We start from the raw sequence: 21,722 nt of genomic DNA, 5'->3' as shown, positions 1-21,722 counted from the left end.
TGAAGTTACTCCACAAATATATTGACCAAAGATAATTACAATGAGTTTTTCTCCATACCTAAAGTGCGCTTTCACATCAAACATCACCATGGTAACAGGTTGTTGTTTACAGACAGCTTGTTGTAGTACAGACTTCACTGCCTTCACTCTGATTGCTATACTGATGTCTGTATCAGACGGAGGCGGGGCTAAACTGTCATCCGGATCACCTTCTAAAATACATCAATAAAATAATAAATCAAACTAGAAATTGCTTTTGTAAAAAAGCACATGTCTCCCCCAATGCAAAGTCCTATAGGCAAGAAGTCAATAGGGGTCAGGAGCGAAAGTCAAAGAGACACTGATGGTTGGCTGCAATAGGGATCATCTACTTGGCATGTCCAGTCATCCCGCTAAATTTCAACACTATTGGCCTAGTGGTTCTCAAGTCACTGTTCAGGCTCCTGTGACCTTGACCTTTGATCAAGTGACCTCAAAATAAATAGGGGTCATTTACTCTGCATGTCCAATCATCCTATTAAGTTTCAACATTCTAGGTCAAGTGGTTCTCAAGTTATTCTCCAGAAATGATTTTACATGACCAGGCCCCTGTGACCTTGACCTTTAATAGACTGACCCCAAAATCAATAGGGATCATCTACTCTGCATGATCAATCATCCTATGAAGTTTCAACATTCTGGGTCAAGTGGTTTTCAAGTTATTGATCGGAAATTGTTTTCCATGTTCAGGCTCCTGTGACCTTGACCTTTAACAGAGTGACCCCAAAATCGATAGGGGTCATCTACTCTGCATGTTCAATCATCCTATGAAGTTTCAACATTCTGGATCAAGAGGTTCTGAAGTTAATATTGATCGGAAATGGTTATCAATGTTCAGGCCCCTGTGACCTTGACCTTTAACAGCGTGACCCCAAAAACAATAGGGGTCATTTATTCTGCATGAACAATCATCCTATGAAGTTTCAACATTCTGGGTCGAGTGGTTCTCAAGTTACTGACCGGAAATGGTTTTCAATGTTCAGGCCCCTGTCACCTTGACCTTTAACGGAGTGACTCCAAAATCAATAGGGGTCATCTACTTTGCATGTACAATCATCCTATGAAGTTTCAACATTCTGGGTAAAGTGGTACTCAAGTTATTGATCGGAAATGGTTTTCAATGTTCAGGCCCCTGTGACCTTGACCTTTGATGGAGTGACCCCAAAAATAATAGGGGTCATCTACTCTACATGACCAATCATCCAATGAAGTTTCAACATTCTGGGTCAAGTGGTTCTCTAGTTATTGATCGGAAATGGTTTTCAATGTTCAGGCCCCTGTGACCTTGACCTTTGATGGAGTGACCCCAAAAACAATAGGGGTCATCTACTCTTCATGACCAATCATCCAATTAAGTTTCAACATTCTGGGTCAAGTGGTTCTCTAGTTATTGATCGGAAATGGTTTTCAATGTTCAGGCCCCTGTGACCTTGACCTTTGACGGAGTGACCCCAAAATCAATAGGGGTCATCAACTCTTCATGAACAATCATCCTATTAAGTTTCAACATTCTGGGTCAAGTGGTTCTCTAGTTATTGATCGGAAATGGTTTTCAATGTTCAGGCCCCTGTGACCTTGACCTTTGACGGAGTGACCCCAAAATCAATAGGGGTCGTGTACTCCAGCAGCCCTACAACCCTATGAAGTTTGAAGGTTCTAGGTCAAATGGTTCTCCAGTTATTGCTCGGAAATGAAGTGTGACGTACGGACGGGCGGACGGACAGGGCAAAAACAATATGTCTCCCCCAGAGTGGGGAGACATAATAATTTTTAATATTCTTTGTTTTCAGTGATACTTGAAATTAGAAAGAAGTAACCTTAACAAATTGTAAGCTTCACCAAATATTTTCAAATACAGTGTTAGTTTTTAAAAAAATACTGTCAAAACTGTGAATAAAGGCTAGGCTTTGAAAATGAACTGAATTTTTGTTGCTACTAATTCTAAAAAATTTAGCTCTTTCACAAAAATTTGATGTTTATATTTTTCATGAAGAAGTATTTATTGAAGACATTTTTCATTTCATATTTTTTTATGTTTTCAAAATCAAGTTTTTAAGTAATTATGTCTAGTGATAAGGAATATTGCTGTGTGCCTATATTATGCATTCCAGAAACATAATTGTTTAATGTAATTTGTTATGAAAGAACTGTGGTTAAATGATCTACTGTATGATTGCATGCGTTGTATATATTTCTTTACCAGGGCTAGGAGCCATATAATAATAAAATATTTTAGTTCTACAGTACAAAACCACTGACCACAAGGTTGTTCATGTGTAAAGGAGACATAGTAAGCATCTCTGTTGTCCCAGGATACAGCTATACCAACAATCACAATACCTAGACTGTCTACTGGTATTCCTTTGTCCTTCACTCCTTGTTTTGCTGGAGTTTCTCCTGTGAAATTAAAATAATGTCAAAAGAATCAGGTAATATGAATCTCCTATGAAAGGCCTCAGAAAGATACTGTAAATATCAACATATCTACAATTACATACACATTTTTGAAGGAAATGTAAATTTTCATTCAAACATTTTTACAGTAAGACATTTACCTCAGATAATGTAAAATCACTTAATTTTGTTGGCAGAAAATTCTGGGTTTTGGGCACAAATGGTAATTTCTTGGGGCTTAAATTTGAGGATTTCCAAGCATAACGAGGAACCCTACTTTTCTTTGTTCATTTGGATTTACTTTTCATAGACAGACAATCCAGTGAGATCCATGAAAATTTCTCCCAATGAAAACAGAGTCTTCACATACATAAAGAAATGTGGTTATGTAAACTTAATAAAAAATCTTGTACAAAATTCCGAAGCCTTTATAAACGTAATTTTCTTTTGTACCATTTATTACTTTGTACCTTGTTTAAAATTAGCTCCAATTCCTCCACCAGGACAATCAGGTGACATCCTCTCACATGCCAGTGATACTGCATACCTTGCTTTAGTCCTCCACTCCATGATAAATGTCTTAAACAGTCTCTTATCACCGCATACATCTATAATGCTAAATGAAGACTGGGTCAATTGTATCCCCGATTCATCTGGATCTATGAATGAGGGTGATAGAAAATCTTCATTTTCTTTATTCACATCCATTTCACAGTTTTCATCATTGACTTGTTCCTTTTCTCTATTATCATCAATAACTTCAGCAGCAGTTTTTTTTACTCCATTACATGTTCCAATGCTTTTTGTTTCTGTTCCATTAAGATGATGTTTAGATTCTACAACATTATCATTATTCATTGCAGCCACTGTTTCTTCATCTCTAGATTTTGCACAGACAGCAGTTCTGTTAATCTTTTCTATACCACCATCAGCTTCAGTACTGGTGCCTGCTGCTGGTTTATGATTAGCCTGATCATCTGCAGCACTTCTTAAAGAACTTAGTTGGTTTCTACAATTTCTTTTAAGCCTTGGACTGAATGGAGAGACAGGTGGAAGATTCACTACAGGTGACCTGGCCGGAGTTCTGACCAAAGCTAACAGTGAACCTGTTGGAGCCTCATCTGGTGGGGTTGGGGGAACACAGTCACTACCTGTACTTGTATTCATCTCTGAAACAGACCCTGTCTGTGACTTTTCTGAAACTGGGGTAACATTTTCATTACTTTTCCTTTTCCTCTTACTTCTATGATCTACTTTACAATCATCAACATTGTTTTTATCATTGCTTTTATTTGTTCTTCTGGTATGCTTTTCTAAAGCCTCTGGTGTTGAATACTCAACATCCTTAGTTTTTCGCATCTTTGAATCTCTAACCGAGGGGCTTCCTCTCAATCTCTTAACAGCTTCTCTCTTAGGAGTTAGAAACTGAGCTTTAGCAGGACCTTTACACTTTTCTGATGGATAATTTAATGATGTTTTAGGTATCACAGACTGCTTCAATTTCATTATAGATTCAGATTTAGAATTTTTATCACAGATATGCTTTGACATGTTTTTCTCAATATTACCATTGGCGGTGTCTGCACTTGTATTGTTTGAATTACTTAGGTTCACAGAATTTTTAATTTCAACAGGTTCTTCAAGAACTTTTTCAACCATAGAAACAGTTAAAGAATCTCCAAGGTTATCTTCACTGTCACATCTTTTATCATCTATATTGTTTTTGTAAGTTATCTTCACCTGACTTTGTGTTGGTACATTAAATGTTGAAGAAAAAGATTCTCCCATTTCCAAAGCAATTGCTAGGTCTTCATGCAAATATTCTTTGTTCACTACAGTCTTTGCTGGCCTCTGACTAGAAAACTGACCCAAAATATTCAATTGCTGACCAAAGGCAGGTACCTTTTCCAGTGCTGAAGCATCTGTTTTTGATTTCGCTTCTCCATAATTCTTTACACACAAGTTTGTTACAACGTTTACAACATTTGCAACAATAGGAGCAGGCGCATCTGTTTTTTCAAAGCATTTTTCTTGTCCACTTTGGTATGGAATGTGTAAATCCTGGTATGAATCATTAACTGCTTCAATTCTAGAATCTCCTGTGAGAACAACTCTCTCATAATTACTGGCAGCAACTAAATCTGCAGACTGATTGAACATATCCTCACCAGAACACTGGGATATATTCATGTCCAGTGCATTCTGGGATATATCTACCTCACTTTCACTGTCAGACACACTGAATCTAGACTCAGTCCTTCCATTTGTATTAACTCCTCTGCCAGTACTCTGGCTTCCCTTCATGGGACAAACAGGCTTGTTATAACGACCGTGTGACTGAGACTGGTCACAGGGCAAAATATTTCTGTTAGACGCATTAAAACTGTCCATTTCAAGGTCTTCTGTGAATAACCCTTCTGAAAATTCATTTTCAATATTGAGATCAGCAGTAGTAAGTATAGGTTTTTCCTCCTTTTCAACCACTGTACAAGCATTTTCAGTTATGGTTTTACTGCTTCTAGAATTTTCTATTTTTTTTAAACTTTGTGTATCAATCATAAAACTTTCACCGAAATCACTTTCATTACATGTTTCTCTCATAACACGAGGATCTCTTTCACTACACATTCCACTCAAAACTTGAGGGTCTCTTTCATTCAAAGCTGCAATTCTGGGTTCATTGTCTTGATTCTGAGGATTTACTGCATTAGATTCTACTTCTTCGTTATCAGCAGTATTAAAATTCACAGGACTGTTTAATTCAGCACCCAGTTTTACATTATTTGCATTTCTGTTGCTTTCCTCTACAATATGCTTTTCTTTAATTCTTTCTATGATTTGATTTTGTTTTCCAACTAATTTTACAATATTTTTATTTGCATCATTTTTCATGCTTTGCTTGTCTTGCTCTACAACTGGAGTACTACCTTCCACTTTACCTTTCTTGAATACTTCACTCCCTGTCGCTTTACCACATTCAACCAACAACTCAGAAGTGTGTAACTCTTTCAGTTTACTCCCTTCCAATCTTTTCTGAACATTTCTGTCGTCAGACACAATATGTCTTTGATTATTTCTTTTGATATTACCTGCTAAACATATATCAGTATTTTCAAGATTCTGCTCACAAAATTCCATTGTATTACTTTCGGACTGACATTTAACCATGTCATTTACAGTTTCTTTCGTAATAATTCTTTCATCTGAACTTTTCACATCTTCAGAATGGTTTGGTACTGTTTCAATAACAGCTGTTGTTGTAACACCATTCCTTTCCTCAATATTCAAATTTTCATTTCTCTTTTGTACTAAATTTACTAGAACATTTTCATTTTCTTTCATAAATTTTTCGGAGTCAGTAACATTTTTGTCTATAATTATTTTCTTAACAGGAATTCTGCTATCTGATAATTTATCTTTTGCTCTGTCATCACCATTTGGAATTTCATTATTTAATGTATTTGAATAAGTCTTCTGATTTAAATTTTCTGTAGTATTTTCAATAATAACATCTGCCACTTTAGCTGCTATTTCTGATCTGGAATTTGTCTCTTTATTAACATTTATTTCACTCCCTTTGATCACTTTCGTTCCTGACTTTGTAGCAGGAGGGGAAATAACACAAGCTGCAGACTGTTTATTCAGGTTATCTCCCTTGTTACATGGACTGGGCTTCTTACTGGATTTAGGATTGGACAAGCGTCTGTTCTGCCCTTTCTTGTTTCTTCTTGTAGCTTAAATAAGAAGGAAATGCCATAAAATGTTATGCAAATATTAAACAAGAGCACCGCCACGCGGGTGCTGACGCTCATCTGATTTTTTTTTTGTATAATAGAACAAGAGCTGTCAGTGGACAGCGCGCTCGACTATTCTCAGTGCTTGATAGTATAATATAAGCAATGAGTAAAATTTCAACATTACAATAAGCATATTCTAAGTCAAAAAGGGGCCATAATTCAGTCAAAATGCTTGATAGAGTTGCCTCCTCCTTTTTACAGACTGGGGTCATGATGGTAAACAAGTATGCAAAATATGAAAGCAATATCTCAATGGACTTTGAAAATATTTGGGGTGGTACGCAAACTTTAACATTTGTGTGATGCCCACGCTAACGCCGACGATTAGGATAGCTCCCCTATTCTTTGAATAGTCGAGCTAAAAATTGTCCTACCCATGATTTTCTAAGTCTAAAAAGGGCCATAATTCTTGCAAAAAACAGGATGGAGTTATGTTTCTTGATGTACATAGTCAGCTTATGATGGTGAACAACTGTTGCAAGTTTCAAAGCAATAGCTTGAATAGTTTAGGAGAATAGCTGACCTAAACATAAAACTTAACCAATAAATCTGATATTTTCTAAGTCCAAAAGGGGCCATAAGTCTTGCAAAAAGCAGGATGGAGTTATGTTTCTTGCTGTACATGGTCAGCTTATGATGGTGAACAAGTGTTGCAAGTTTTAAAGCAATAGCTTTGATAGTTTATGAGAAAAGCTGACTTAAACATATTACTCAACCAAGAAAACTGATTTTCTAAGTCCAAAAGGGGCAATAATTCTTGAAACAAGAGGGCCATGATGGCCCTATATCGCTCACCTGTTATCATTGCACTTGAGGACAAGAAGGTCCTCAGAAAAAATATCTAAGTCCAAAGGACAGGAACAACATATCGTTATATATTGCGCCAAGTGTAGGCTGCATTTCATTTCGCTGACATTTATTTGATTATTTCTCGAGAATTACTAAACATATATATGTGGAAGTTGTCTTGAGTTTGTATTGGTTGATTGTGGGAAGATTGATGTAAATAGTTTTGTGAAATATTGTGAAATACTTGCATTTTGTTGGTATTTTTTCAATTTATTTGTGCATTTTTTTTCAGAATAACGTTGAAATTTTCAACTGATTTCTCTTCACACACAATGATTGACCAATTATCACTTGTAGCTTTTCGTTCTTCACTTAGCTATCGTTCTTCGACCTAGCTGTCCGTGGTTTACAGACGAACTTCATGAGGCTAAACACTTAAAACGCAAGCTTGAGCGGAAGTGGCGTAAATCCAAACTAACAATCGACCATCAACTTTATAGGGACCAATGTGCTACCATGAATAAACTCCTAATTCAGGCCCGAACCGACTACTTCTCTGATAAGGTGAAGTCGTGTGGCACTGACCACAAAAGTTTGGCCAAGATAACCAAAAATCTACTAGGAGACAGCCAAGATGCTTCCCGTCCCTCTAACACATCACCAAAGGAACTTGCGCAGAAGTTTAGTGACTTTTTCATCGAGAAAATTGAGAACATTAGGAATGATATTATTTCGCATAGCCAAACTGATCGTGATTCAGTAGACTTGCATTGTCCAGAACACCAAGAAGTAGCAAACTGTCTTATTGATTTGGCTCCTACAACAATAGAAGAGGTAGAACAAATTATACAAAAATCTCCAAACAAATCCTGCGAACTTGACCCTTTACCAACATGGCTTCTGAAGAAATGTCTCGATGAGCTCTTGCCGCTGATAACAAACATCATAAATACATCAATGGAATTAGGTTATGTACCAAAAGAGTTTAAAAGTGCTAGGATAAGACCCCTGCTTAAGAAACCAGGTCTTGAACCAAACATTCTCAAAAACTACAGGCCTGTATCTAACCTCCCTTTCATTTCAAAAATCTTAGAAAAGGTAGTAGATGCGCGTCTTGAGCGGCACTTGAGTGCAAATGAGCTACATGAGGGACTGCAGTCTGCTTACAGAAAGTTTCATTCAACTGAGTCGGCTTTGATAAAGGTACAGAATGACATCCTCACATCTCTCGATCAAAATTCTGTAACAGTCCTCTTGCTACTCGATCTTTCTGCGGCTTTCGACACGATTGATCACCAAACATTGTTACACCGGCTCGAACATCATTTTGGAGTCACAGACAAAGCACTTGCATGGATGTCATCATATCTTAGTGACCGCTATCAAACTGTTTGCGTTGATGGTGAGTTGTCGACGCCTACGTTGATGAAATACAGTGTGCCCCAGGGATCAGTGCTTGGTCCAAAGAACTATATCATGTACACTAAACCCGTGGGTGCCATATGCAGACGTCATGGACTTCTTCATCATTTCTACGCTGATGACTCTCAATTATACCTATCTTTTAAGCCGATAGAGGCTGTGGCCAGAAGTGAAGCTTTGCGCCGCATTGAGAGCTGTCTGACTGAAACTGTCTCGTGGATGAATTCCAACATGCTGAAGCTCAATGCTGACAAAACTGAGGTAATGCTATTGACATCAAAGCGTAACTCCAAGTACATTGATGACATTTCTGTGAAGGTCGGTGATTCTGTGATAAAATCCACGAAATGTGTTAGGAATCTTGGAGCAGTATTTGACAGCGGTATGGATATGGAACAACAAGTCAACTCGGTGTGCCGGGCTGGATATGCACAACTTCGCAGAATAGGTCACATCAGACGGTATCTTACCAGTGATGCCACAAAAACCCTTATAAACAGCCTGGTTACTTCACGGTTAGACTACTGTAATGCCTTGTTAAGTGGTATACCAAACAGCACACTTAACAAGTTGCAACATGTCCAGAACACTGCAGCTCGCGTAATCACTAAGACGCCCCGTCGCAATCATATAACACCGGTTCTGAAGGAGCTTCACTGGTTGCCAGTGAAATACAGGGTGCAGTACAAGGTTCTGACCCACACCTTTAAGGCGTTACACAATCAGTCCCCTGCCTATATTAGGGATATGCTAGAAGTGTATAAACCGGTCAGGACCCTAAGATCGCAAGACACGCTGTCACTGGTTATGCCAAAATCTAATACCATGATGTATGGCAATCGCAGCTTTTCGTGCACTGCTCCAAAGCTTTGGAACTCTCTTCCTGTCAAGATCAGGGAAGCTGACACGCTATCTGCTTTCAAAAGCCTGCTCAAAACCCACTTCTTTGTACAATATTTTGTTAACTGACCGATACATTTATTTTTTTTTTATCTTGTTTTTTTAAATTATACTTGTTTTCATTCATGATTTTTGTTAATGTGGAATGCATTATCTTTGTATACGTATTTGTTTGTATTTTTGCAATTTATTCTGTAAAGCACTTTTGAACGTGTACAAGTGCATGAAAAGAGTGCTATATAAATGTGGTATAATAATAATAATAATAATAATAATAACAAAGAGAAGAAATTTAACCAAAAAGAAAAAAAAATTCTTACAAGGTATAGATATGTCAAAATACACCTAAAAATTGGAGGTACCATCCATGTTGTACCACAGAAAAGTGGTCTCGGTTTTTCCCTACGGCCAATAATAAAAAAGTTACTAAAAATAAGCTATTTATAGTAACGTAAAAGGGAAGTAATTAAAAAAAAATAAATATTGTAAGTGAACAAAAGAAGGATCTGCCAAATAAATCTGTTGACAAATGAAATTCCAGATCAGTATCTTCATTAGTTATGGAGATATACTGATTTTAATTTGAAATAAAGGGAGGTAATCTGACATAAAATCAGTCCATAGTTATCTACCCTGATTGTCTCAGTCCAACTAATAACAATAATGAAATTTCAAGTAAGTCCTATAAGTATTTACTGATATAAGACGTATTATTTTTGATTAAAAAATAATATTTATTTTTGCGGCAGAAGCGTTTTTGTTGAGTTATAACCATAAAAGCCGAGGGGATCAGATTGTTGTTTTGTTTCTATTTCGCTGACTTCCGGTATAGGCTAATAAATACCAGTCTTTGGTTTTCTCCATCCTTTTCCGTTCTGATCAGCTGATCGAGAGTCATCATATTAAAAGTTTATAAACCCGCCCACCACACCCTTTAATAATTAAAGAAGATTAATTTAGTTGTTTTGTAAATTTTAAATGTGTCAAAGTACATATATTCATGAAAGTTAGTCTTGTATAGGTTGTTAAATACAATATTATGTAACAATGTGTTCTGCCGAAGTTAATTTACATTGCAGACTGTACGGTATGATGAATTGAGATGGCACCATTTATAGACAGTTGTAAAGTAGCTACACCTAAATCAACATCATTGTCAGGATTTCTTTCGGGAACAGATACTCCAATTCGGGAACAGATACTCCTGCAAATTGTAACTGACTTGCATATGATAATGGTGTGACGGCAAACAAGTGACGTTTTGCAGTCTACTTTCGTTAACTTCATACGTAGCATTCAGACAATCCAGTTTAAAGGTGTACTTGCTTCAAATATATTATCTGTGGGTCATTATTATGTGCTTGAAGTATGAACTGTGCGTTTGGTCGAGATAATGTGCTTCAACTCTATGAACTGTCGATCAAGACTAAAAGAGTGAAATTTTAACTGATGGTTTAGTTTATGTCTTAGACAAATATGAACTATGGATCCAAATGGTGCTTGAAACATATGTCACTGAAGTGTTGGTTTGGACTATATATCGGTGGAAAATATAAACTGTTAGTTCAAGCTATACAGGTGCTTGAAGTGTATGAACTGTATCAATTTTGTATATTTCTGTAAACGTATATTTTGAAAACCATGAGATTAATTAATTTTACTGTGTAAATTTTGTAAATCATATGATGTAATTCTTAATTATACATCTAGTCGTGTGATAATTTTTACTCGAGCAGGCAAGTGTGGTTTGGTCGTTTGATAAAAACATTAGTATAAATTTTCATTAGGTGAGTTGCGGCTTTGGACTTCACTTAAGGTGCTCCTTTCAGGACACAGATCTTGGGTAGCCCAATGCCGTTATTCACTTGCTTATATATCATTACAAGTATTTTCAATCGTGTTACGAGGTTGACGTACTCGTCATCGTGTCGGTATGTCGGTTTACTGTATATGGCATCAGTATAAATAGGTTATGGTAAATGTAAGTTCAGCGATTGACTGTGTATGTAGTTATTCTAGTCAATCAGCGATTGACTGTGTATGTGGTTATTCAATCAGCGATTGATAGTGTATGTAGTTATTCTAGTCAATCAGCGATTGACTGTGTATGTAGTTATTCTAGTCAATCAGCGATTGACTGTGTATGTAGTTATCTTGACTGTATAATGAGTTTAAGTTCCATGTTCATGAGGAACCGTGTGGCCGGTTCTTGTCAATCAGCGATTGACTGTTTAATAAATCCATGACCATGAGGAATCGTCCACTTGCACTTGCACCCTGTGGACGGTTCTGATCGATCTGCGATCGATCTGTTGTCTGTGAAACTAATATTATATAATGTACAGGTGATATCGTGGTGAAGTTTTGTTATTACCCATTGACTGTAATTTTATGCGTCCGCGGTATGGTAAAATGTGTTTCTAACGTAATTTGGTTTTATGACACGGTTCGTATGGTTGTGAACTAGGTTTTGCCCGTAAATAGAAACAATCTAGCGTAATTCCTAGTGTCATGATTAAAATGTTTCCATTAAAACCTGGAATCTTGAAGAGGTGAAATAATACATATGCTTGCTTGCTCGACGTCGGTTTTTACAATTTTGATATAGCCTGGGGTTTACAATTTACGAAACATTATCCAGCATATCATTTCACACGGCCATATCTGCCACTTACTAATACTAAGGATTGTCTTACTGTCTGATTGTTGGTGCCAATGTTGATGTTAGGTAAATTAAACTCAGTAGTATCGTTAAAGGTGTTTATTGTCTTTTTAATTCTAGAGTCTTAAAATAAATCCATTTTGATTACAATCAGGGGAGGTAATCAGATATAAAATAACTCTGGAACCTATGATTGGATCTGATTTGTCATGGAATCCAAGATTTATTGTTGTTGAAGATATTTTGGAAGTTTGTATCAAATAAAACCATAAATGAAGTCTCTATATGGCTGCAAAAGCCAAAATAGCCAATTTTGGACCTTTAAGGGGCCATAACTCTGGAACCCATGATGGAATCGGGCCAGTTCAAGAAAGGAAGCAAGATCTCATGGTGATACAAGTTGTGTGCAAGTCTGGTTAAAATCAAATCATAAATGAAGCTGCTATTGTGCAGACAAGGTCAAAATAGCTAATTTTGGCCCTTTAAGGGGCCATAACTCTGGAACCCATTGTGGGATCTGGCCGGATCAAGAAAGGAACCGAGATCTTATGCTGACATAAGTTTTGTGCAAGTTTGATTAAATTCAAATCATAAATGAAGCTGCTATTGTGCAGACAAGGTCAAAATAGCTAATTTTGGCCCTTTCAGGGGCCATCACTCTGGAACCCATAAAGGAATCTCGCCAGTTCAAGAAAGGAACCAAGATTTTATGGTGATACAAGTTGTGTGCAAGTTTGGTTAAATTCAAATCATAAATGAAGCTGCTATTGTGCAGACAAGGTCAAAATAGCTAATTCTGGCCCTTTAAGGGGCCATAACTCTGGAACCCATAATGGAATCTGGCCAGTTCAAGAAAGGAACCAAGATCTCGTGGTGATACAAGTTGTGTGCCAGTTTGGTAAAAATCAAATCATAAATAAAGCTGCTATTGTGCAGACATGGTCAAAATAGCTAATTTTGGCCCTTTCAGGGGCCATAACTCTGGAACCCATAATGGGATCTGGCCAGTTCAAGAAAGGAACCGTGACCTTATGGTGATACAAGTTGTGTGCAAGTTTGGTTAAAATAAAATCATAAATGAAACCACTATCGTGCAGACAAGGAATTGTTGACGCACGGACGGACGGACGGACTGACAACGGACGACGGACGAAGGGTGATCACAAAAGCTCACCTTGTCACTATGTGACAGGTGAGCTAAAAAGCAGGATGGAGTTATGTTTCTTGATGTACAGGGTCAGCTTATGATGGTGAACAAGTGTTGTAAGTTTCAAAGCAATAGCTTTGATAGTTTAAGAGAAAAAGTTGACCTAAACATAAAACTTAACCAAGAAATCTGATATTTTCTAAGTTCAAAAGGGGCCATAAATCTTGCATAAAGCAGGATGGAGTTATGTTTCTTGCTGTACAGGGTCAGCTTATGATGGTGAACAAGTGTTGCAAGTTTTAAAGCAATAGCTTTGATAGTTTAGGAGAAAAGCTGACCTAAACATAAAACTTAACCAAGAAAACTGATTTTCTAAGTCCAAAAGGGGCAATAATTCTTGCAAAAAGCAGGATGGAGTTATGTTTCTTGATGTACAGGGTCAGCTTATGATGGTGAACAACTGTTGCAAGTTTCAAAGCAATAGCTTTGATAGTTTAGGAGAAAAGTTGACCTAAACATAAAACTTAACCAAGAAATCTGATATTTTCTAAGTACAAAAGGGGCCATAAATCTTGCAAAATGCAGGATGAAGTTATGTTTCTTGCTGTACAGGGTCAGCTTATGATGGTGAACAAGTGTTCCAAGTTTCAAAGCAATAGCTTTGATAGTTTAGGAGAAAAGCTGACTAAACATAAAACTTAACCAGGCAATGCCGACCCCGACGCCAATCAAGTGATGACAATAACTCATCATTTTTTTTCAAAAAATCTGATGAGCTAAAAAGACTGTGCAGAAATCATATGCATTGATGTGACTCATTCTAATTTCAAAAGAAAACATTCTTCCTTAATTCTAATCTGGTTCTTTTCGTTTTGTTTTGGGTTAAGTGCCATTTATCAACAGTATTTTTGTTATATAACAATGAGCTAAAATAACCAGTGTTCCTGGATTCTGTACCAGTACTAACCCATTCTCCAAAAGTAACTGACAACTTCTCAACATGGGTGTGTGTGTGTTCGGGTTTAACGTCTTTTTCAACATTTTTTCAGTCATATAACGACAGTGTCTACTTGTAGCAGTGAGTACAATGCCCAACTTTATAGTGCTGCCTCACTGGAATATCACACCGTAGACATGTGACATGATACCCCACCCAGTCACATTATACTGACACCGGGCTTACCAGTCCTAGCACTACCCTCTTAATGCTGAGCGCCAAGCGAGGAAGCTGCTAGTACCATTTTTTATGACGCGGCCAGGGATCAAACCCACGACCTCCCGCACTCGAAGCGGACACTCTAACACTAGGCTACCGAGGCGGTTTTTCAACATGAATCAGAGGTGGAGGACGAAATGACTTCAAACATGATGTCTTTAATCAAGTTGTCATGGAGAACATACACCTCACCCAGGGATCAAATTCATGATCAAAAGATCTATGCTCTTGCTACTGAAAAAAATAAGCTTCTGCAGAGTGATAGCAATCATAATCTTTTCCAAATGTAAATAGAAACAGTTAAAAATTCAAAACCTATAAAGAAGACTGACCACAATTCTGAAAAAAAAATGAGTCTGGTATTCAAATAACTAACTCTAGATCTAGATTGCCCTCCTTTAGAATAAGCACTACACCTTACTTGCAGATGACCCTCCATTAAACTTTAAAATCACATACCTGCCAGTGGACTCAAAAGAACAGGAGATTTTAAAGCAGGAGGAGGTTCACTCTCTCCTTCCTTCCACTGGATACCCAGACCACCTAGCTCCTCCTGTATGATAGACTTGGCCTCAGTGATGACAGCTAGGGCAGCCTCATACTCTGTTACACCTTTACGTCCTGTCAGGAAAATACAGCGAGTCTTCCGTCTCTGTTCTGCCTCCCATTCACTCTCTGTGTCTTGTTTCTTGTTACTGTTACAAGGAACTCAAAATGGTCAAGAAACTTTCAAACTATAATCTAATTTTTATCAATCTACAGATACTACAGGGAAATTTACAACTTTATTTTACTTACTATATCTGGCTGATAAAAAGCTGATAAGAGGCAAAAGCTCTATAAAGTTAAATGAACTAATAACATAGATTAAAGTCTTAAAAAGAGGTAGAAATACTCATTATACCATTTTATGGAAAAGATAATGTCCCATTGAATAAAGAGCAATATATGCAAATGAGAAATAATATTATTCTTTAAGAGGCATGACTCGACCTTTGAAATGGAGCTGAATTTTTTAGCAATGCCTCAACGTCAGCTGGGTGGGCACTGGCAAGGGCAGCGACTGTCTGATATCCTCCATTGTACATCACTCTGGCCCTCTGACCATTAAGAGCTGATATTCGAACCAGATCACAAAGTTCTCTCTGTACTCCAAAGGTAAGACGGTTCTGGAACTGAGACAGTATCAACTCAAGATTTGACCAACCAAGTCTGGCACAGAACACTGTTACCATACCTGAAATAATCACAAGTAGGTTGGCTATTATAGCTACATCAGTAGTCAACTGCTCTCTCTGTAATTTATTTATATCTACAGAATAGGTAATCAAGTCACTATGAAATCAGTTTAAACCTATTTACAATAAGGTTTGCCTAGTAAAATGTTTTGTTAAAGACCATTTTCAGCTGCTAAAGACCATTTGCAGTTGCTACAGACCAATTTGAATGCTGAGGAACAATTTTGGCTGCTAAAGACAACTTATGGCTCTCTCAAATGTGGTCTTTATACAGGTCCTGTCTGCATCTGAATAATGAAGTAAAGGGCCAATCATTGGAAGGAAACAAGAAATAACTACCAGTAAAAATCAAAGTATTTTAAGAGTCAACTTCTTCAGTTTTTAAAATTCCATAATGTTTACTGTCAGAACTGTCCCCCGCTTCACGGTTGCATAGCAACACTACTGATACCTGCAAATGTAGCAGCAGATTGTTGCAGTGACTGTAGTTGTCCTTTGTTACAGTTGTACTTCCTAGCAACCACATTCAGTGGGGTTTCCTGCACTAAATCATGGAGCACCAACGCCGTGTAGAACCTCTTATGTATTGCCAGAAGCTTCAACTGTGCCGATGTCTTGGTGAGAATACGACCTCGAACAGCTTTAGCCAGGAATGACTCCTGTATGCCAACTAATTCTGCTACTTTTCTCATTCCAATTGTCAGAGTTTCCCAGATACTGAAATACTGGTACCAGTCTATAGAATCTATCTGGGCATAAATAGGTGTCACCTAGACAGGAAAATAGGAAACATGCTAAATGTCAAACTGGATTCAAACTGTATTTAAACAAAAGATATTTGCAACAATTCATAATTATTTTTTTTTGTTGGGTTTAACGTTGCACCGACACAATTATAGGTCATATGGTGACTTTCCAGCTTTTGATGGTGGAGGAAGACCCCAGGTGCCCCTCCGTACATTATTTCATCACGAGCGGGCACCTGGGTAGAACCACCGACCTTCCGTAAGCCAGCTGGATGGCTCCCTCACATGAAGAATTCGATGCCCCGAGTGAGGCTCGAACCCACATCGATGAGGGGCAAGTGATTTGAAGTCAGCGACCTTAACCACTCGGCCACAGAGGCCCCGCAACAATTCATAAGTACAATAAATACAAACACTTGGTATTTCCAGAACTATGAAAAGAGAAACTGACAGGCAACAAGTAACAACCTCTTTTGCAACAATTACCAATTATTTTATTCTGTCTTTTTTGTTTGTTTGACAGTGAAAGAGATATACAAGGTAATTTCCAGATAAAATAATTTTCCTTGTTTCAACTGCTTGTCATTTCGTGACAAAATATCTTAAAACATTTAACAGATGTTTGTTTGATGGGTTTGACAAAAATTTCAAGCTATTTTAATGGTGATCAATAAACCAATCCAGTGTTCCTGTATTATATACCAGGTGCTGACTTTTTCTCCACATGTAACTAACAACTACCCAACATGAATTAGAGATTTAAGATGAACAACTTCAGACATATTGTCTTATGTCAAATATTCTCGAAGAAAGTAGGTCTAGCATGGAGATCTAACTCAAAAACTCTTGATTCATAGCTTGGCCCTTTCTCTACTGAGCTAACTGGTCAGGCAATTTAATAGATGAAATACGACATATATGTTAAAACAGTTTACTTGCATGATAAAGAATATAAAGCTCTGATACATAAATTTATATGAACCTCTTTTGCTGATAATGAAATGTATGTTAACAAAATTTTCTTGCCTGATATATAATATGAAGTTCATTTTCTAGAACAAAACATTGTCTTGCTCGCTGCAGCTCCGAGAATACCACCAGTCCTTCATCAGGTGATATAGAGGATGCCAGTACAGCTGCACCTAACTGGGTTGGTACAAATCTCTCACTCTCTACACCTGTAATATACAGAATATACAGAGAATGTCAGTATAGCTGTGTCTAACTGGGTTGGTACAAATCTCTCTCTCTCTCTACACCTGTAATATGCAAGGTAAGCAAAGTATGTCAAAAATACAGCCCAAAGTAATTTTAAACAAGCTGCTGAAGCATGTTCATAGAACTGGTATCCCCTGTTGAATATGTATTTATTACTTCCATGAACTCAATATTTAGGGAAAATATATTCCATAGATGACTTTAAGGAGTAAAGAACAGAGGTTGCCATAGTTGTGACCTGCCTACTAGTGTATGGTAGAGGGTTTAAGCAATGACAAACTGGTATAAGAAATCAGAATGCTAAAATGTTTGACCTTCAATGGCGATCTTGACCTTGGGCTAGCACAACTGGATCATGGGAACTGCATATCATCTTGATGGGTGGAATATTCCCAACCTTACAAACATCCTTCAAATGGTTTAGAATATATGGACTGGACACAGTATCAATGGCTCAAATGTCCTCCAGTTAATAATTTCAAAATTTTGCTACTGTAACAGTACTTATTAAAGTATTTTGAGGTAAAGATACATCTACCATAACCTATTTTTCTTAATAAGAAAATTACCCTCAGGTCCCTTGATTTTCTGAGTACAAACAAACTCATTTTCCTGTAGGAACTGTACACACTGCTGTATGAGGTCCTTGGTCTGATCCTCCTCCTTGGTTAGGGAGGCCGCCAGCAGGGTGCAGGACGCATAGCATGACACCTCAGCCGGGGACATAGCCACACCACTCACTACCACCTCTAGTATAGCACGCTTCATACTAGAACTTAGGGGCTCACCTGAAAAAAATAACTTTCATTCACTGTGTTTAGCTTCAATATTGTCTGTTTAACATATAGTTGTAAAAAGGGAACAGAAAACATTCTTCTGTTAAAAGATGAAGAAACACAAATATACATGTATACTGTATTCAATGCTAGACTGTTCTGTCTTTGTAAAGGTTATAAAGTACACCTGAATATAACCAAATCAATATAGCTATAGCACACTTCTTAACTTGTACACTGGGTTTCAATATCCATGAAAGAATAAAGAAAAGACAATTTCTCATAGTAAAAGATTACAGATACCTTCACTTCTGACAAGGGTACTCTGTACAGCGGGCAGTGCCCCTTTCACCAGTTTCTCAGCTTTCGGTCGTTCACTGGGTTTGCATAACAGAATACTCTCCCCTGTAAATCAATAGAAACTAGAGTTGCTTTTGAGAAAAGCGCATGTCTCCCACAACTGCCTAATCATCTAAATAGCAAATCAGACTTTATATACTGTTTACTCACTACAAATATACCTTTGAAGAGTAAAAAGGCCGATTTTGGGTAATTCAAGGGTCATAATTCTGGAGTCCATCAGGCGATTTGGCTAGTTGATGAACCTGGCCAAGGAGTTATGGTCAAAAACATTTGGTTCAAGTTAGGTGAAGATTGGATGAGAAATGTTGGACTTAGAGCGCAGACGAGAGTAAAAAGGCCGATTTTCGGTAATTCAATGGCCATAATTCCAAAGTGCATGGGCCGATTTGGCTAGTTACCGAACTTGGCCGAGGACTTATGGTCAAACACATTTTGTTCAAGTTTGGTGATGATTGGATGAGAAATGTTCGACTTAGAGCACGGACAAGAGTAAAAAGGCCGATTTTCGGTAATTCAAGGGCCATAACTCTGAAGTGCCTGGACTGATTTGGCTCATTATCGAACTTGCCCTACTAGAGCGCATGCACAATCATCAAGCCAAAAGGACTCCTACACTACTCAGATTGCATGCACATTCCTTGAGCCAAAAGGACCCCTATACTACTTATGAGTAGTATAGGGGTCCTTTTGGCTCCAAGAATGCGCCTAAAATCTGAGCGTTTTTTGGTAATTCAAGGGCCATAATTCCGAAGTGCCTGGGCCGATTTGGCTAGTTATCGAACTTGGCCGAGGACTTATTGGCACACACATTTTGTTCAAGTTTGGTGAAGATCGGATGAGAAATGTTCGACTTAAGTGCGGACAAGCTTTGTGACAGACACACAGACAGGAGTAAATCAATATGTCTCCCACACCACTATGTGGTGGGAGACATAAATATACTTCAAACATGTCAGTAAAATTTTTACTATATTTGCTTGAAAAAAAAAAATCCTTGAAGTAAGATTTTAAAATTGTTTTGAAACTCTCATTTTCCTCGACCTTACAACAGTTTTAACAATGTATCAGTAAATAAACAGACACTTCTAACCCTTATCATGCCAGACACGATTGATTCTTCTTTTGCGATCAGTGTAGATTATGATCAGCCTGCACATCCATGCAGTCTGATCATGATCTGTACTGTTCGCCATCCAGTTAGTATCTCTTTGGTAAGCACCCCTTTTAACAGTTAATGGTACTGTCCAAACTGAAAAATGGACAAGTTCATTACAGAAATTTAGCAGGGTAAAGGTTAACATCCATAAAGTACATGACATTGTAGAAAAGACTGCAGCAAGCTCCTTCCACTCAATACTGCTTGGTTCTAAAAGCCGTGGCTCAGTTTAGCTAAATATCTTATGATCTTATGAATAAACTACAAACCAGCTGTGTCGACGCCCTTCCTGCCAGCCCGACCAATCATCTGTTTGTATGTAAGAAAGTCAATCAGTTGTCCATGGAACACGGGTGTACGTATCAGAACTCTCCGAGCTGGGAGGTTCACACCAGAAGATAATGTAGATGTAGCAATCAGAACTTTCAGTATACCCTGCCTAAATGCCCCTTCAATAATATCTCTCTCATCAAATGTTAAACCTAGACAGGAATATTTTATTTTTTATAAAAAGCTTGAAAGCAAACAGTACTGGCCAAAATATTTAACATTTGGCAGTATCACTCAGAAGCAGAATGTACCTCTTTAGTGTCATTGTGTATGGAGAACACACATTTACTGACTTATTATACATGCTTTTTTCGTATACTTATTACATTTTTGTCATCAGAATGTCCTTCAACTGTGCAAATTATAGTAAGAAAGACTTGTATATAATAAATCAATTTGTAGCAAAAATTGAAAACAAGAGGGTCATGATGACCCTGAATCGCTCACCTGAGTAATAGGAGTCGCATGTTTCAAATGGCAAACTGATGCTAAACTATTAGAAAGTAGGTCAGTAGGTCAAATTCATGGTCACTGAAAGTCAGTTTTAAGATCGGTATGCAAAACTGTGCATGTCATCCAAATTTCCAGGCTGTATCTTAACCAGAGGGTCATGATGACCCTGGATCGCTCACCTGAGTAATATGAGCTACATGTTTCAAATGTCAAACTGATGATTTTTAGAAATTTTTTGGAAGCTTTTCCGATGTACAATCAAGTAACCCCTGGGGCGAGGCCAATTTTCCCCGGGGGTCATGATTTGAACAAAGTTTGTAGAAGTCTACTAGGCAATGTTACATATCAAATATCTAAGATCTAGGCCTTCTGGTTTATTTTTAGCAAATTTATGAAGATTTCCCTATGTACAATCAAGTAACACCTGGGGCTGGGTCAATTTGACCCTGGGGGGGGGGGGGGGGGGCAAGATTGAACAAATTTTGTAGAAGTCCACTAGGCAATGCTACACGTCAAATATCTAAGCTCTAGGCCTTCTGGTTTATTTTTAGAGAATTTTGAAGATTTTTCTATGTACAATCAAGTAACCCCATCGGGCAGGGTCAATTTGACCCCGGGGGTCATGACTTGAATAAATTTTGTAGAAGTCTACTAGGCAATGCTACATGTGAAATATCTAAGATCTAGGCCTTCTGGTTTATTTTTAGAAATTTTTTGAAGATTTTCCTATGTAAAATCAAGTGACCCCTGGGGCGGGGTCAATTTTGACCCCGGGGACCATGATTTGAACAAATTTGTAGAGGTCCATTAGGCAATGCTACATGTGAAATATCTAAGCTCTAGGCCTTCTGGTTTATTTTTAGAAAATTTTTGAAGATTTTCCTATGTAAAATCAAGTGACCCCTGGGGCAAGGTCAATTTTGATCCCGGGGGTAATGGTTTGAATAAATTTTGTAGAGGTCCACTAGGCAATGCTACATGTCAAATATCTAAGCTCTAGGCCCTCTGGTTTATTTTAAGAAAAATTTTGAAGATTTTTCTATGTACAATCAAGTAACCCCATGGGGGGGGGGGGG

General features: G+C 37.7%; 1 protein-coding gene across 1 annotated transcript in view; it reads right to left on the bottom strand.

The window, feature by feature from the left end:
* The window catches only part of LOC123550780 (DNA polymerase theta-like), a 33,238-nt gene that overhangs the window by 2,970 nt on the left and 8,546 nt on the right, over nt 1-21,722 (bottom strand). The window contains exons 11-20 of the mRNA XM_053539997.1: nt 20,133-20,345; nt 18,648-18,749; nt 18,138-18,356; nt 17,377-17,528; nt 16,056-16,374; nt 15,360-15,603; nt 14,826-15,061; nt 2,904-6,167; nt 2,299-2,436; nt 59-212 (exon numbers count right to left, since the gene is read on the bottom strand). Coding sequence (XP_053395972.1) covers nt 59-212; nt 2,299-2,436; nt 2,904-6,167; nt 14,826-15,061; nt 15,360-15,603; nt 16,056-16,374; nt 17,377-17,528; nt 18,138-18,356; nt 18,648-18,749; nt 20,133-20,345 — 5,041 coding nt within the window. The remainder of the gene's footprint in view (nt 1-58; nt 213-2,298; nt 2,437-2,903; nt 6,168-14,825; nt 15,062-15,359; nt 15,604-16,055; nt 16,375-17,376; nt 17,529-18,137; nt 18,357-18,647; nt 18,750-20,132; nt 20,346-21,722) is intronic.

This window comes from Mercenaria mercenaria, chromosome 4 (genome assembly GCF_021730395.1).
Source record: "Mercenaria mercenaria strain notata chromosome 4, MADL_Memer_1, whole genome shotgun sequence".
Lineage (NCBI taxonomy): Eukaryota > Metazoa > Mollusca > Bivalvia > Venerida > Veneridae > Mercenaria > Mercenaria mercenaria.
The sequence above is the reverse complement of the archived record's forward strand: the minus strand, read 5'-3'. Positions and strand labels throughout refer to the sequence as shown.